This window comes from Enhydra lutris, unplaced genomic scaffold (assembly GCF_002288905.1).
Source record: "Enhydra lutris kenyoni isolate GAN:26980312 unplaced genomic scaffold, ASM228890v2 scaffoldscaffold12, whole genome shotgun sequence".
Classification (NCBI taxonomy): Eukaryota; Metazoa; Chordata; class Mammalia; order Carnivora; family Mustelidae; genus Enhydra; species Enhydra lutris.
The window spans coordinates 20,883,755-20,902,272 of NW_019154096.1; the positions used below are offsets into that span (position 1 = coordinate 20,883,755).

Genomic DNA, 18,518 nt, shown 5'->3' on the forward strand with positions numbered 1-18,518 from the left:
ATGGAGAACAATAAAAGATGTTCAAAGAAATCATGTTAGTGGAAGTAATCTAAATTTAAAAAATTAAAATAATTCCAGTGAAAGCCATCTATAAATTCCTGCAGGTATAGTAGAATCAGGAAAAAAAAAAAAAAGGTTTTTCAGGGCACCTGGGTGGCTCAGTCGGTTAATCCTTAACCTCTTGATTTTGGTTCAGGTCATGATCTCAGGGTCATGAGATCAAGCCCCTCACTGGGCTCCACATTGAACTGGAGTTTTCTCAAGATTCCTTCTCTCCCTCTGCCTCTACCCACTCCCCCCACTCTCACTCTTACACTCTCTCTAAAGAATTAATTAAATATTAATTTTTAAAAAAGAAAAAAAATGTTTCTCTGGCTATATATGCTGAAATTGTATATTGAACTGTGTTTCAATTCTAGAAGTCATGTAAAAGATTCATGTAGAAATGGTTCATGTAAACTGGGCCATGTAAATGTTTATTTTCCTTTGTTTCTTCAAAAATTAACTTCCATCAAGTAACATATCCAAAACATGTTCTTCTTTCCTAAAACATACAATTAGACAACTAACAGAGAAAATCTGCTAGTGGTAGTCCTGAAAATATTCACATTTGGTTTGGAAAATGTGCTTTTGATAAGTTACATATGAAAATTCACACACAAAAAATATATGAAGCCCACACTCTGAATACCTGTTAAAAGGCTGACTTTTTGCTGAATCTTTTCTTCTTTTTGAGGATATTTCACCGCTGGCCACCCATGTTTCTCACAATTCAATTATGTTGCCCTTTTTAATATCTATTTCTGGTTAAACACATTTCCCAAAAAGATGAACTATCATGTCCTTGCACATTTTAAGAAGTTAATAAAAATAACATATAGAATTATATGCTAGCTTAAAGTAATATAGTCTCAAAGGCACAATTTGTATTAAATAATCTATAATTCAGATACTCAATAAACATGTTTCCTTTTATATAAAACAAAATCTTGAGAAAAATATAATTCCTTGTTTAGAACTTCACCTTTTAAGGTACTTCTTGGGCTTTGGTTTCATGTTGACCGGCAGACACATTTCTGTAACTTCTAAAAGTAACATTCTTCAAAATATAAAGAAAATAATAAGCAGCTTCAGTAGTACTAGCACTATTCATAATGGCAATAGAAATAGTAGCTATCATTTTATAAAAGACTACTTTTACTTAGTACTTCATTTCTATTAGCTCATTCTGCCAGCATAATAACTTTTTGAAGTAGGTTCAATACAAAGTTTATTTTACAAAGGAGGAAACAGAGAGTTAGTGAGATTTGTGACTTGGTTTAATGTAAACTATTGTGTAGACTCTTAATAATTGCAAAATTTATACATAGATACTAAACACCAAAAAATAATAAATATTCAATACTCCCCTCTCTCTAAGGTTATTAAGAATGAGATTCTATAACTTCTTTGTCCACAAACTGAATCCAGTGGAAAGAATAATATTAAATGTCCAAGTATATTATATTAGAAATTTTAAAAATCTGAACAATTGCTAACATAATTATTCATCAAAATAAATATTAAAGGTAGATGAAATCATATTTCTATAAAACTATAAAATTTCAGGCACTGATCTTAAATTAGTATTTTATTGTTTCAAGGGCACAGAATATTCATGAAAATTCAGACATAGGACAGGATTCTGAAACAGTCACACTCTCAAGAGCATAACTAGCCCTCCTTGAATGTGCATAATTATAAACATATTGCCTTAATCTTGACACTCTTTAGATTCTTTAAAGAAAGCATCAAATGTTTTGCAGTTCTAAGATTGGTATATTGGTCAGCATTAGATTTGACCTTACAAAGAGCAGATTATACCAGATCAATTGTATTATCTTCTATGATAAAAGAATAGTCCTCAAAGGAAAAAAAAAAATGATAGAATTTCATTTACTGCACCTGAGTTAGATTTCTATTTTCAACATATAATCTGATTAGCAAATAAGTACAAAGGTTTATGGATCATCCTCCAAAGAATCTTTATAGAAGTTCTATGGAGGTTTCCCTAGAAGCTGTCTTAGGAACTGGGCATGCAGGCACATGGGCCCCTGGATTTTCCTTCATGGTTTCAAGTACAGCAGCTCTTTTTTGTATGTTTTTATTTATTTATTTATTTATTTATCTATCTATCTATTTATTTATTTATTCTGGCCATAAAGTGTGTTTAAAGAAGAATAGCTCTACCTCAAAATTCAGAAAATATTCTTACAAGCCATACACCTACCAGTATATTCTCAGTTGGATGGTACATCAGCTTCTAAGGTCTCTTAAGACTAAAGTCCTTAACTGGAGCTATCTAGCAGAGATTACAAAGCAGATAAAGAACTAGTATAATTCAATATTTTGTTTAGTAATCTAGAGGAAGGAACTGAGATTATAATTTCATGTTTCTAATTAATGCTAATTAGATACAGTCACAACCAAATGGCTAACAGACATATGAAAAAATGTTCAACATCACTAGCCATCAGGGAAATACAAATCAAAACCACAATGAGATATCACTTTACTCCAGTTAGAATGGCCAAAATTAACAAGACAGGAAACAACAAGTGTTGGCGAGGTTGTGGAGAAAGGGGAACCCTCTTACACTGTTGGCGGGAATGTAAGCTGGTACAGCCACTCTGGAAAACAGTATGGATGTTCCACAAGATGTTAAAAAGAGAGCTACTCTATGACCCAGCAATTGTGCTACTACATATTTACAAAGATACAGATGTAGTAAAAAGAAGGGGCACATGCACCCCAATGTTCATAGCAGCAATGTTTACAATAGCCAAATTGTGGAAGGAACCAAGATGCCCTTCAACAGATGAATGAATAAAGAAGTTGTGCTTCATATATATAACAGAATATTATTAGGTCATCAGAAAGGATGAGTACCCACCATCTTCATTGACATAGACAGACCTGGAGAGGATTATGTTAATGGAAATAAGCCAAGCAGAGAAAGAAAATTATATGGTTTCACTCATATGTAGAACATAAGGAATAGAGCAGAGGACCATGGGGGAAGGGAGGGAAAACTGAATGAAGAAATCAGAGAGGAATACAAACCACAAGGGATTCTATACTCTGGGAAACAAACTGAAGGTTACAGAAGGGAGGGGAGTAGTGCAATGGAGTAACCGGGTGATGGGTATTAAGAAGGGCACATGTTGGGATAAGCACTGGGTATTACAGGTAACTAATGAATCGTGAAAACTACTTCAAAAACATGACATACTACATGCTGGCTAACTGAACATAATAAAATAAATGAATAAATAAATAAAAGCAACCTGATAAATTGTACAAAAAAATCATTTAGAAATATAATAAAGTTTATTATGATAAGGCTTTATGGCCAAGACCAAACCTATCAAATAAAAATGGAGAATATACAGAAACAGCAGGGTAAAAATAAAAATAAAAGGAAATCATTGTCTATCCAACAATCTTGCTGTTTAAGAGGGAAAAAAATAAGTTCACAGCAGTTGGCTGTGTTATTGGCAATAACAAAAGAACAAGTTTTCCACTTTATTTGACTTTGGACAGGTCCTAATTAGAGTATGCTTTTTGATAGTCTTATTTGAGAATTTTGTTGAAAAGTTAAATAAGGACTGGTAAAGAACACAAAATACTAAATTATTCCTATGAGGAAAAGTTAAAAGAAATTAAAGTATGTACCTTGAAGAAGAGATGACTATAGGGAAATATTACTGCCCTCTAAGGCTATTAAATAATTATAATAAATTGTTCTCTTGCCCTACAGAGGATTGCTGGATATGAGAGATATACAGAAATAATGGCAAGATAATTTGATTTGCTATAAGTAAGCTATTTTGATAATAAGGAAACTTTTAAATAATAAAATGTACAAATGGGGCAAACTACAAGACTTTTTTCATCCATAGATAGCTTTTTCAGGGGAAAAAAAAAAAAAAGCACTTTCTACCTTGCTTCACCTATGCTATTTCACTGGTTTAATCTTATCACATATCTACCCAGGGATACTGGGAATGCAGGTGTTTTACTCTGGAAAGTCTATTTCCTGAAATTCATGTGTCTTCACTCGATGTTTCTCTCCTGGTTCTACCTATCTTCTCAGTTTTGGATTATTACCAGTCTGCTAGTCCACTAGTCCACATGGGTAAGGTTTAAAATCCTTTTTAGAGTAAGAAAATATTTGAAAAAATATTTTGCAGCTCAGACATAATACTCGTACAGTGCCACAGCACTCAATCCCATATGAACAAATACTTCCTGGATGTTTGCAAATACATACATGAAGTTTCTCTTTCATGTATTATTGGCTTCCTTTCAGGTTTTGCCATGCTCTGAAATGCTAGATCCTATATATTGACACCTTTAACTTTTCTTTTAGAATTTCTTTCATAAGCATCCATTGGCCCCTGCCAGTGTCTTCAACTTTCACTGGCACTTTTCCTTACAAGATCCCCAAATGACTCCATTTTTATGTACTGCTCTGTTTACATTAACTATGACATTTAAGCCCATCAGATATGATTGGTGCTCTGACCATATATCCTCAGAACTTATAGTTCCATCTTTATAGTTTCACTAACAGTTAAATGTAGAGACTTTTAAATTAAACTCTATTCATACTTAACAAATTACACTCACCATTCCTACTGAATTTTCTCACTGCAAGCACCTGCCACTCTCCCTGAGGATTGCTTTTTTTGGTTACAAGAGTTTGACTGACCCACACAGGAGACTTTAGTAACATCTCTGAGGCAGGGTAGTCTTTAATCAAGGATGAATAGGTAGATAAATTGGGTTTTGTTCACCTCAGGTAAGGTAATTATGAGGTGTATTCTATAGTATCACCTAGATTTCCCAGCAGGATTAAGTCCTAGCTTCCAGTAGTGATGCATGATAACATCTTACTGGTTTACTTCCCTTCCCTGCCTCACTTTTACTGTCTTAATTTTTCCTAAATAGACTACTAGTCCCCCTAAATAGACTAATGGTAACACAAATCCTTATCTCAAGATCTGCCTTCAGGTGAACCTATTCTAAGATAAAATATCCCCATATCTTTTCATGGGCATTTTCCGAAAACTTCCACTGTTTTTCAAATACAATTTGAATAAACACCCCACATTAATATTTGAGTTAAAAGAAATAACCCTGGGGTCTGTGTTTGCAGTATGCCCACAATAAATGTCTCACTTTCACCCTTAAGAAGGCTGCATATATTCCCCCAAACAGACAATTCACAGACTGGGGCAGTTCAAGTGTTTGTTGTTCTTGTCAGCTCCAAGTGTGATTTCTTAAAGAACAGTCAGTCTGTGAGTCTCTAATCCAGTATGAGAGGGTTTGACCGTAGAAACACCCTATTTTAGACACACTTTCTTACTGATTTCAATACAGTGATGAGAAAGATGCTTTCCTTTCCATTCAAGAAAAGAAATCAAATTACTTTATGTATTTTCCTTTGGCTCCTGATCATGCTATGTGACACTTCAGTGAATTCCGCACACAAGGAATCCTATCATTTCTGCACACACAGCAGTTAAATGTGCTCATTTGCATAAGTTATAACCAAATACATAAGTGAAAGTGTTGTTTGTGACAGTAGATTTCACTTCAGGGATACATATAAATTTCTAAAGTTCGAATAGATTTCAGCATTGACATTATGAAATAGAAATAAAATATTTCTTGTAATCATTCCAAGCATTCCAGATGGTTAGGAGCATTGTGATATTTCAATGGAAAGCAAAGCAAACTTACCCGAATCATCATGACTGAACATCTGATATCATGAATTGTATCATAGATCTTCTTTGAGATGTCCACAAATTGATCATCATCAAATACATCCAAAGAGTTTTTATTTAAGGCTTCTAAGGCAACATCCACTTGTGTTACAAACTCAGGTATTGCTGTTAAAATTAATAAGAAAGAAAAGATTGTCCCATTCGTATTTTCTGATTTCTGGAGTTTCATAAAAATATGAGACATATTTTAAATAAATAGTTGGTTAATAGGATTTTAACAATTTTTTTCATGTAAAGAAACAAAATGTTTTGGCAGGCAATTTTGGATCTCTGAAAAGTGAAGGGAAACAAAGACAATAAAATATATATTTTATAGAAATGTTTTAAAAGATTATCTTTCTCCTTCATGTCACTTTCATTTCCACTAAAGCTAGAACCATATAATAATTTCTCATCCTATTCAATATAAGCCCCAAGAAATTACCAAAAAGAATTGGTGTGTTAACAACTGAAATTATAAACATAAAGATATTTAAAGAAAGAAAGCATTTGAGTTGCTAAATATAAGAAATTTAATTAAAGGTAACAACTCTATCTCAGAGATATAACAGAAACATCATAAACTGTCTTTCATTAAGATGTTTTCCCTAATATCAAAGAGATTAGTGGAGAAAGGGGGTTCCAAGATGGTGGTGTAGGAAGACTCTGAATTCATTCCCTATCATGGACACACCATGATAGCTATATATGGAGTAATTCTGTAGCTATATGTGGAGTAATTCCCACTGAAAAAGAACTGAAAACTAGCTAAACAGCTCTTTCTACAGCAAGGGATAAAAGGACTACATCAAGACAGGTAGGAACGGCATTCTCCCCCAAATACTACCCACACAATAGGGAGGAAATTTCAAGGTTCCAGAGCTTATCCCTAAGGAGTGATGAGTTTGGGCTCCATGTCAGGCATCCTAACCTTTAGGATCTGCACCAGAGAGATGAAGCCCCCAAAACATCTTGCTCTAGAAACCAGTGGTGCTTATATTTGGGGAACCCAGGGAATTGCAGAATATCAGATACTACTTTTGAGGGCTAGCACATAGATTCACTCATCCAAGGACACAGCGCAAAGGCTGAAGTCTGAGAGGTGCTGAAAGATGAGTGAAGGAGATTTATTTGCTAATCTTATAACATTTGCCAGAGGCACAGGAACAAGTTGGGATGTTCTTTGGGGATGGAGGTGATGATAAAACCATATTTATATTCTCCTTCTAACTTGCTAGCCCAGGTGGGTGTGGGTAAACACAGCCTCACTAAAGCCAAGTGTGTGCCCACCCAGGCTCTCCTCTCAGATATTGCTAACCCTGCAGACATACACTGTCCCCAGAATATTTTCCTGGTCTCACTAAAGCCATGGGCTTTGCATCCTTCTTTGGCCTCACCAAAGTTTATAGATACCTCCAGAAAGGAGCTTATACACTCATCTCAACACCAGTTATTACAACCATCAACCAGGGGACACTCTAGATCCTCTAGCCTGGAAGTCACTGGGTATACAACTGTGATCCCAAGGACTATATATATTTACATACATTAAATGCTGCTGCCTAAAGACTTGGCTTCTAAGCAGCTGAAAGTAGGCGCTGACTGAGATCACTCTCTTTGGTACACTGACAGGTCTTGTCACATCCTCAATCATTGTAATTTATCAAGAATAAATAAGCCAAAACAAAACTACCACCACCAACAAAGCCAGGTTACTTAGACAATCACAAAGGTTCAAAAGACAGCCAAAGCCTGGGCAACGTTGAGCTCCTACACAAAGCTACTCCTTAAATACTAAGAAAAGTCAGTGTTTCATATAATACTTAGAAACAAACACAAAGGTGAAGGAAAGTGGGGAAATTGAGGAATATGTTCTAAACAAACAAAGCAAAAACAAAAACAAAAACAAAACAAACAAAAAGAAATTCAGAAAAAGACCTTAATTGAACAGAGATAAGTTATCTATCTGATAAAGAGTTCAAAGTAATGATCATAAAGATGCTCACCAAATTCATAAAGATAAAGAAGAATTAATGAACATGGTAAAAACTTCCAAAAGACATAGAAAATGTAAGAATGTATCAAACAGTGATCAGAGAGCTGAAAAATGTAGTAATTGTACTGAAAGAATATAACAGAAGAATTCAGCAGTAGACTAGAAGAAGGACAAGAGTAGATCACTAATCTGAAAGATGGGGCAGTAGAACTCACCTAAAGAATGCAGAAACAAACAAACAAACAAACAAACAAATAAATAAATGAAAATACCTTAAGAGACCTATGAGACAATATCAAACAGAATAATATTTGCATTACAGAGGTCCCAGAAGGAAAAGAGAGAGAAAAGGAAAGAAAATGAGTTTGAAGAAATAATGTCTAAAAACTTACAATCTTAGGGAAGGAAAGAGATATCTAGGTCCAGGAAACACAAAGAATTCTGAAGAAGATAAATCCAAAGGTATCAACAAGAAGATACATAATAAGTAAAATGTCAGAAGTTAAAGATTAAGAAAGAATCTTAAAAACAGCAAGAGAAAAACAACTTATTATATGCAAGGAATCCCCATATGACTATCAACTGTTTTTGTTGTTGTTGTTGTTGTTGTTGTTGTTTTGTTTTGTTTTCAGCAGAAACATTACAGTCCAGAAGGAAATAGAAATATATATTCAAAGTGCTGAAAGGGAAAAAACTTCTCACCAAGAATATTCTACCCAGCAAGGCTGTCGTTCAGAATTGATGGATAGATAAAAGAGTTTTCCAGGTGGGCAAAAGCTAAAGGATTCACCAACATCAAACCAGCATTTTAAGAAATGTTAAAGGGAATTCTTGAAAAAAAGAAAAAGAAAAGAAAAAGAGAGAAAAGAAAAGAAAAGAAAAGTAAGGTCACTAACTAATTACAAGAAAACATATGAAAGTAAAAATCTCACTGGTAAAGGTAAACATATAGTAAAGGTAGTAAATCAACCACTTATAAAGCTAATGTGAAAGTTAAGAGACAAAAGCAGTAAAATTAATCACACAGTAAGGGGATTACAAAATTTTAGAAATGTAAAATACAACATCAAAAACATAATGTTTCTGTGGGAGAAGTAAAAATACAGAGGTTTAAAAAGCATTCAACTTTCTTTTTTTTTTTTTTCAAGAAACAGATTCTTTTTTTTTTTTAAACAGATTTTATTTATTTATTTGACAGAGAGATCACAAGTAGGCAGAGAGAGAGAGAGGAGGAAGTAGGCTCCCTGCTGAGCAGAGAGCCTGATGCGGGACTTGATCCCAGGACCCTGAGATCATGACCTGAGCCAAAGGCAGAAGCTTAACCCACTGAGCCACCCAGGCACCCTAAAATGCATTCAACTTTCAATCAATTTAAAATATGTGAACCTTACGGTAACCTCAGAGCAGAAACCTATATTAGCTACATTAAAGATAAAGATTAAGGAATGTAAACAAAACAAAAAAGAAAGTCATCAAACCACAAGGGAAGAGAACAAGAGAAGAAAGGAATGGAGAGGAACTACAAAAAACAGCCATAAAACAATTAACCACATGGCAATAAGTACATAGTTGTGAATAATTACTTTAAATGGTAATGAAGTAAATTCTCCAAACAGTGGCTAAATGGATAAAAAAGCAAAACATCTGTATGTGACCTACAAGACACTAAATACAAACCAAAGGAGAAACAGAGTAAAAGTGAAGAGATGGAAAAAGTATTCCATGCAAATGGAAACAAAAAGAAAGCCGATATAGCTGTACTTTTATCAGACAAAACAGACTTCAAAACAAGGAGTGTAACAGAATACAAAAAAAAAAAAAGTTACATAAAGATGAAGAAGTAGGGGCGTTGGGGTGGCTCAGTGGGTTAAGCCTTTGCCTTTGGCTCAAGTCATGATCTCAGGGTCCTCGAATCAAGCACCATTTCAGGCTCTCTGCTCAGCGGGGAGCCTGCTTCCTCCTCTTTCTCTGCTTGCTTCTCTGCCTACTTGTGACTTTTCTTTCTCTCTGTCAAATAAATAAATAAAAACTTAAAAAAAAAAAAAGACAAGACAATCCAACAAGAGGATATAACATTTGTAAATATTTATGCACCAACACAGGAACATCTAAAAATATAAAGCAAATATAAACAAACTTAAAGGAAACATTGACAGCAATACATTAATGTAAGGGACTTTAATAGTCCCACTTATATCAACAGACAAATCATCCAGACCAAAAAATCTATTAAAAAAACCCAAAAACTTTAAAAAACACATTAGACCAGGTGGATCTAATAGATGTATACAGAACATTCCATTCAGTAGTAGGACATATTTATTTTTCTGGTGTGCACATGGAATGATAGATCACATGATAGGAAACAAAACAAGTTTCAATAAAATTAAGAAGAATTAGGGGAGAGGAAAAAGATGATGGAGGAGCAGGAGACCAAAATATTATCAGGAGTTCAGCTAGATAGTTATCAAACCATTCTGAACACCTATAAACTCAACAGGAGATAGAAGAGAAGAAGAGTGGAAATTCTAGGGAGAGAAAATTGACCACTTTCCAGAAAATAGAACTTGCAGAGAAGTGAATCTGAGGTGACAGGAAGATAGACCATGGGGGGAGGGGGCGGCTCCCAGCAAGTGAGAGAGTGGTAGAGCACAAAACAGGAATTTTTGGAAGTCTGCTCCACTGAGGGACGTCACTCCAGAGGCTAAGCAGGGAGTGGAGCCCTCGCAGGGATGGTGTGGTCTCAGGACCCACAGGGATACAAAAAGATTAGGGGTGCCTGAGTGTGGCAGAGCTGCCAGGTATCAGAGAGGGGAAGCCAGCTACAGAGACAGAGCCAAGAAGTGGGTTGTCAGCTCGGGGTTACCTTAAACCATGATCCAAGGCACAATGGGGCCCCTGCTCTTTAAGCAGGGACCCCACAAGTCGCAGATCCAGAGAGACTCCCCTTTTTCTCCTCCAGGAGGTGTGGCATGGGAGCACAGGGCAGGAATCTGCTGGGTTTGGAGACTCCAAATGGACTATGTTCAAGAGATAGAAATGCTAGGTCATAGGCCAGGTGAGCACAGAGTATGGCTGGAGACCAGAAAGATGGGATAGATTGACTGCCTTTCTCTGAGGGTGCACTGTGGAGTGGGGTGCCGAGCTCTCAGCTCCTCCCAAGGAGATGGGAAGCCGTCATTTTCATTCTCCTCCAAAGCTATATGGAAAGCATTCAGGGAACAAAAGTTCCCAAGAGCAAAACCAAGCAGATTACATAGCTGGCCTCTGGCAAGGGCAATGCAATTCTGCCTCAGGCAAAAACATTTGAGAATCATGGCAAGGAGCCTTTCCCCTGGAAGATTAGAAACAACATCCAGCCAAGATCAAGTTCACCAATAAATGAGAACTGCAGAATTCCAGAGCTAGGGGAAAGCAACACATAGAATTCATGGCTTTTCCCCCATGATCTTCTAGTATTTCAAAGTTGAATTTTTTTAATTGTGTTTTTTTCTCATTCTATTTTTTAAACTTTTCCTCTTTCCTATTTTAACATTTTTAACTATTTGCCTTATCAATACCTTTTTAAAAATCTTTTAAAAATTTTGATCCTTATATTTTATCCCTTCATTGTTTTTAACCTTTTTTTATACATATTGTTTTTTTTTCCTTTAAAATTTTGGGATACAATTTATTCTAATAGATCAAAATATACCCTAAATCTAGCATATGGCTTTGTTTTAGTCTCCAGCCTGATCACATTCTTTACTCCTTTTTTTTCTTTTGTCAACCAACTTCTTATCTTATCAATTCCTTTTTTAGAAACCTTTTTAATTTTCATCTTCACAGTCATATCCCATCCCTTCATCATGTTTACCCTTACTTGTGTATGTGTGTGTATATATCTTTTTCTTTCTTTCTTTCAAATTTTGTGAGTAGTTTCTTATAACAGACCAAAATACACACAAAATTGAGTGTGTGGCTCTGTTCTATTCACCAATCTAATATATATATTTTTTCTTTTCTTTTTTCCCCCCCCATTTCCTTCTCTTCTTGGTTTTGGGCTTCTTCTGATTTGTTCAGTGTATATTTTTCTGGGGTCATTGCTACCCTATTAGCATTTTGTTCTCTCATTCATCTGTTCTTATCTGGATAAAATGACAAGGTAGAAAAACTTACCACAAAAAAGAACAAGAGGCAGTACGGATGGCTAGAGACCTAATCAATATGGACATTAGTAATATCTCAAAACTAGAGTTCAGAATGAAAACTCTCAAGGTGCTACCTGGGCTCAAAAAAGGCATGGAAGATAGAGAAACCCTGTCTGGAGAAATAAAAGCCCTTTCTGGAGAAATAAAAGAACTAAAATCTAACCAAGCTGAAATCAAAAAAGCTATTAATGAGGTGCAATCAAAAATGGAGGCTCTTACTGCTAGGATAAATGAGGCAGAAGAGAGAGTTAGTGATCTAGAAGACCAAGTGATGGAGAATAAAGAAGCTGAGCAAAAGAGAGACAAACAACTACTAGACCATGAGGGGACAATTCGAGAAATAAGTGATACCATAAGATGAAACAATATTAGAATAACTGAGATCCCAGAAGAAGAAAAAAGAGAGAGATGGGCAGAAGGCATACTGGAGCAAATTATACTAGAGAATTCCCTAATTTGGCAAAGGGCACAAGCATCAAAATTCAGGAGGCACTGAGAACCCCCTTCAAAATCAACAAAAATAAGTCCACACCCCATCATCTAAGAGTAAAACTTGCAAGTCTTAGTGACAAAGAGAAAATCCTGAAAGCACCTCGGGAAGAAATGGTAGAAATATTAGACTGGCAGCAGACTTATCCACAGAGACCTGGAAGCCAAAAAGGACTGGCATGATATATTCAGAACATTAACAAGAAAAATATGCAGCCAAGAATACTGTATCCAGCTAGACTGTCACTGAAAATAGAAGGAGAGATAAAAAGCTTCCAAGACAAACAAAAACTAAAAGAATTTGCAAATACCAAACCAGCCCTAGAGGAAATATTGAAAGGAGTCTTCTAAGCAAACAGAGAGCCTAAAAGTAGTAGACCAGAAAGGAACAGAGACAATATACAATAACAGTCCCCTTACAGGTGATGCAATGGCACTAAATATCTTTCAACAGTAACCCTGAAAGTAAATGGGCTAAATGCCCCAATCAAAAGACACGGGGTATCAGAATGGATTTAAAAAAAAAAAAAAAAAAGACCGACTGATATGCTGTCTATAAGAAACTCATTTTAGACCCAAAGACACCTCCAGATTTCAAGTGAGGGGGTGGAAAACCATTTACCATGCTAAAGGACATCAAAAGAAAACTCGGGTGGCAATCCTTATATCAGATAAATTAGATTTTAAGCCAAAGACTATGATAAAAGATGAGGAACTACACTATATCATACTTAAAGTGTCTGTCCAACAAGAACATCTAAAAATTTTAAATATCTATGCCCCTAATATGGGAGCAGTCAATTATACATAAATTATATAAAGTCAATTATATGTAATTATATAAATTATATATAATATGTATATATATATTATATATATATATACAGTTTATATATAAGTCAATTATATAAACAAATTATATATTAATAATAAAATCAAAGAAATACATCACAATAATACAATAATAGTAGGGGACTTTAACACCCCCCCTTACTGAAATGGAAAGAACATCTAAGCAAAAGATCAACAAGGAAATAAAGGCTTTAAATGACACACTGGACCAGATGGACATCACGGATATATTTAGAACATTCTATCCCAAAACAACAAAATACACATTCGTCTCCAGTGCACATGGAACATTCTCCAGAATAGATCACATCCTGGGTCACAAATCAGGTCTTAACTGATACCAAAAGATTTGGATCATTCCCTGCAAATTTTCAGACCACAATACTCTGAAACTAGAACTCAATCACAAGAGGAAAGTTGGAAAGAGATCAAATACAGGGAGGCTAAAGAGCATCCTACTAAACAATAAATGCATCATCCAGAAGATTAAAGAAGAGTTTAAAAAATTCATGGAAACAAATGAAAATGAAAATACAACTGTTCAAAAGCTTTAGGACACAGCAAATTTGGTCCTGAGAGGAAACTCAAGAAACAAGAAAGCTCTCAAGTATATAACTTAATCCTACACCTAAAAGAGCTGGAGAAAGAAAAGCAAAGAAAGCCTAAACCCAGCAAGAGAAGAGAAATAATAAAGATCAGAGCAGAAATCAATGAAACAGAAACCAAAACAACAGTAGAACAAATCAATGAAACTAGGAGCTGGTTCTTTGAAAGAATTAATAAGATTGATAAACCCCTGGACAGACTTGTCAAAAAGAAAAGAGAAAGGACCCAAATAAATAAAATCATGAATGAAAGAGGAGAGATCACAACCAACACTAAAGAAGTACAAACAATTTTAAGAACATATTATGAGCAACCATAGGCAAACAAATTTGACAATCTGGAAGAAATTGATGCATTCATAGAGATATATAAACTAGCAAAACTGAACCAGAAGGAATAGAAAACCTGAGCAGACCCATAACCAGTAAGGAGATTGAAGCAATCAACAACAATCTCCCAAAAAACAAGAGCCCAAGGCCAGACAGCTTCCCAGGGGAATTCTACCAAACATTTAAAGGAGAATTAATAGCTATTCTCTTGAAACTGTTCCAAAAAAAATAGAAAAGAAAGGAAAAGCTTCCAAACTCATTTTATGAGGCCAGTATTACCTTGATTCCAAAACCAGACAAAGACATCATCAAAAAGGAGAATTATAGACCAATACCCTTGATGAACAAGGATGCAAACATTCTCACCAAATTAGCCAATAGGATCCAACACTACATTAAAAGGATTATTCACCATGACCAAGTGGAATTTATTCCTAGGCTGCAAGGTTCATTCAACATCTGAAAATCAAGCAATGTGATACAATACATTAATAAAAGAAAGAACAAGAACCATATAATACTCTTAATAGATGCTGAAAAAGCATTTGACAAAGTATAGCATCCTTTCTTGATCAAAACTCTTCACAGATCGGCCTAGAAGGTACATACCTCAATATCATAAAAGCCATCTATGAAAACCCACAGCAAATCATTCTCAATGGGGACAAACTGAGAGCTTTTCCCCTAAGGTCAGGAACATGGCAGGGATGTCCACTATTACCACTGCTATTCAACATAGTACTAGAAGTCCTAGCCTCAGCAATCAGACAACAAAAAGAAATAAAAGCATCCAAATCAGCAAAGAAAAAGTCAAACTCTTATTCTTTGCAGATGATATGATACTTTCAGTGGAAAACCCAAAGGACTGCACTCCAAAACTGCTAGAACCCATATAGGAATTCAACAGAGTGTCAGGATATAAAATCAATACTCAGAAATCAGTCCCATTTCTATACGCCAATAGCAAGACAGAAGAAAGAGAAATTGAAGAGTTGATCCCATTTACAATTGCACCCAAAATCATAAGACACCTAGGAAGAAACCTAACCAAAGAGGCAAAGAATCTGTACTCAGAAAACTATAAAGTACTCATGAAAGAAATTGAGGAAGACACAAAGAAATGGAAAAATATTCCATGCTCATGGATTGGAAGAACAAATATTGTGAAAATGTTTATGCTACCTAAAGCGATCTACACGTTTAATGCAATCCCTATCAAAATACCATCTTTTTTTTTTTTTCAAAGAAATGGAACAAATAATCCTAAAATGTATATGGAACCAGAAAAGACTCTGAATAGCCAGAGGAATGTTGAAAAAGAAAGCCAAAGTTGGTGGCATCACAATTCTAGATGTCAAGCTCTGTTACAAAGCTGTAATCAAGATAGTATGGTACTGGCATGAAAACAGACATATAGATCAATGGAAGAGAAGAGAGAGCCCAGAAATGGACCCTCAACTCTATGGTCAATTAATCTTTGACAAAGCAGGAGAGAAAGTAGAATGGAAAAAAAGACAGTCTCTTCAACAAATGGTGTTGGGAAAATTGGACAGCCACATGCAGAAGAATGAAACTGGACCATTTCTGTACACCACACACAAAAATAGACTCAAAATGGATCAAAGACCTCAATGTGAGAGAAAAATCCATCAAAATCCTTGAGGAGAACACAGGCAGCAACCTCTTCCACCTCAGCTGCAGCAACTTCTTCCTAGAAACATCACCAAAGGCAAGGGAAGCAAGGGCAAAAATGAACTATTGGGACTTCATCAAGATCAAAATCTTTTGCACAGCAAAGGAAACAGTTAATAAAACCAAAAGTCAACTGACAGAATGGGAGAAGATATTCTAAATCACCTTTCAGATAAAGGGCTAGTATCCAAAATCTATAAATAACTTATCAAGTTCAACACTAAAAGAATAAATAATCCAATCAAGAAATAGGCAGAAGCCATGAACAGACATTTCTGCAAAGAAAATATCCAAGTGGCCAACAGACACAGGACAAAGTGTTCCACATCACTCAGCATCAGAGAAATACAAATCAAAACCACAATGAGATAACACCTCATACCAGTCAGAATGGCTAAAATAACAAGTCAGGAAACAACAGATGTTGGTGAGGATACAGAGAAAGGGAAACCCTCCTACACTATTGGTGGGAATGCATGCAGGTAGAGCCACTCTGGAAAACAGTATGGAGGTTCCTCATAATGTTGAAGATAGAGCTACCTTATTACCCAGAATCCCACTACTTGGTATTTGCCATAAAGATACAAATGTAGTGATTGGAAGGGGCAATGTCCACAATAGCCAAACTATGGAAAGAACCTAGATGTCCATCAAGAGATGAATGGATAAAGAAGATGTGAAAGATTATGTATATATAATGGAATACTATGCAGTTATCCAAAGAAACGAAATCTTGCAATTTGCAATGACATGGATGGAACTGAAGGGTATTAAGCTAAGCGAAATAAGTCAATCAGAGAAAGACAATTATTATATGATCTTTCTGATATGAGGAATTTGAGAGGTAGGGCAGGGGGTCATGGGGGGTAGGAAGGGAAACAAAACAAAACAAAACAAGATGGGATCAGGAGGGAGACAAACCATAAGAGACTCTTAATCTCATGAAACAAACTGAGGGTTGCTGGGGGGTGCGGGGGTAGGTATAGGCTGGCTGGGTAATGGACATTGGGGAGGTTATGTGCTGTGGTGAGTGCTATGAAATGTGTAAGCATGATGATTCATAGACCTGTACCCCTGGGGCAAATAATACATTATATGTTAATAAAAAAGAAAACGTAAGAAGAATGAAATCATGTCAATCATCTTTTCTGACATCATGATATGAAACTAGAAATCAATTATAAGAGGAAAACTGGAAAAATCACAAATATGTAGATATTAACCAACATGTTAAAAAAAACAACTAATGAATTAATGAAGAAATCAAAGGGAAATTTAACACAATACATTGAGTTTATGAAATAGAAAATCCAAAATCTATGGGACACATCACATTAATAAAAATCATTATCATCTCCACTGATACACAAAAAGAATTTGAAAAAATTCAGCATTTATTTATCATAAAACCTTCCACAAAATGGGCATAGACAGAACATATATCAACATAATAAAGGCCAGGTATGAAAACCTTATACTCAATGATGAAAACATCATACATCATACTCAATGACGAAAAGCTGAAGATCAATAAAAAGACTTGGATGCCTACTTTCAGCACTTTTACTAAACATATTATCAAAATCCTAGCACAATAATCAGACAAGAAATAAAAAGGCATCCAAAATAGTAAGGAAGAAGTAAACTGTCACCCTTTGTAGATGGCATGATGCCATACATAGAAAATCCTAATCTCTACCAAAAACTGTTAAAACAAATAAATGAATTCTATCACATTGTAGGACACAAAATCAAGGATACAAAGCCAATACACAAAAATCTGTTGCATTTCTACACATTAATAATGAACTATCAGAAAGAAAAATTCAGAAAACAATCCCATTTATAATTGTACTACAAAGAATAAAATACCTAGGAATAAATTTAACCAGGGACATGAAAGATTTGTATGCTGAAAACTACAAGACACCGATGAAAGAAATTTAAGATGACACAAATAAATGGAAATATAATCCAAACTCATGGATTATAAAAATTAGTATTTTTAAATGCCTATATTTCCCAAAGCAATCCATAGATACAATGAAATTCCTATCAAAATTTCAGTGACATTTTTCATGAACTAGAACAAAAAATTCTAAAATTGGGAACCACAAAATACTCTTAATGGCCAATGATCTTGGGAAAAAAGAATAAAGCTGAGGGTTTCATAGTCCATGACTTCAAACTACATAGTTTGATTATAACTACACAGTTATAATCATCAATGTAAGGACCTATTTAGCCAGAGCGCTTCCATCTGATTAAATAATAATTTTGTTGTTTAAAACTTAAACTGTCCCTGACCCCCTTCCCCCTGGGGACTTACTTAAAAACAAGTCCCGGAAACCAGTCCCAGGTAACAAAGCCCAAATACAAGGGTGGGTCAGGCCAGGTGGAGACATCCGATCAGTGGAGGGGCGCATACTGTCTCCCTAGTTACCAAGGAGTATGGGCCCCGCCCTTTGGGCACCTTTTGGGCACCAATTCTGACCAAGGTGATAGGCTGGTTCAAATATCTACTAGGGTAAGTTGTAATTCAATTGGTCAC

At 35.3% G+C, this 18,518-nt stretch overlaps 1 protein-coding gene across 1 annotated transcript in view; it reads right to left on the minus strand.

Annotated features, from left to right (window-relative positions):
• LOC111144805 (catenin alpha 3) overlaps nt 1-18,518 on the minus strand; it is a 1,765,227-nt gene that overhangs the window by 312,037 nt on the left and 1,434,672 nt on the right. Inside the window, exon 13 of the mRNA XM_022499291.1 lies at nt 5,788-5,939. Within this exon, the coding sequence (XP_022354999.1) occupies nt 5,788-5,939 (152 nt within the window). The remainder of the gene's footprint in view (nt 1-5,787; nt 5,940-18,518) is intronic.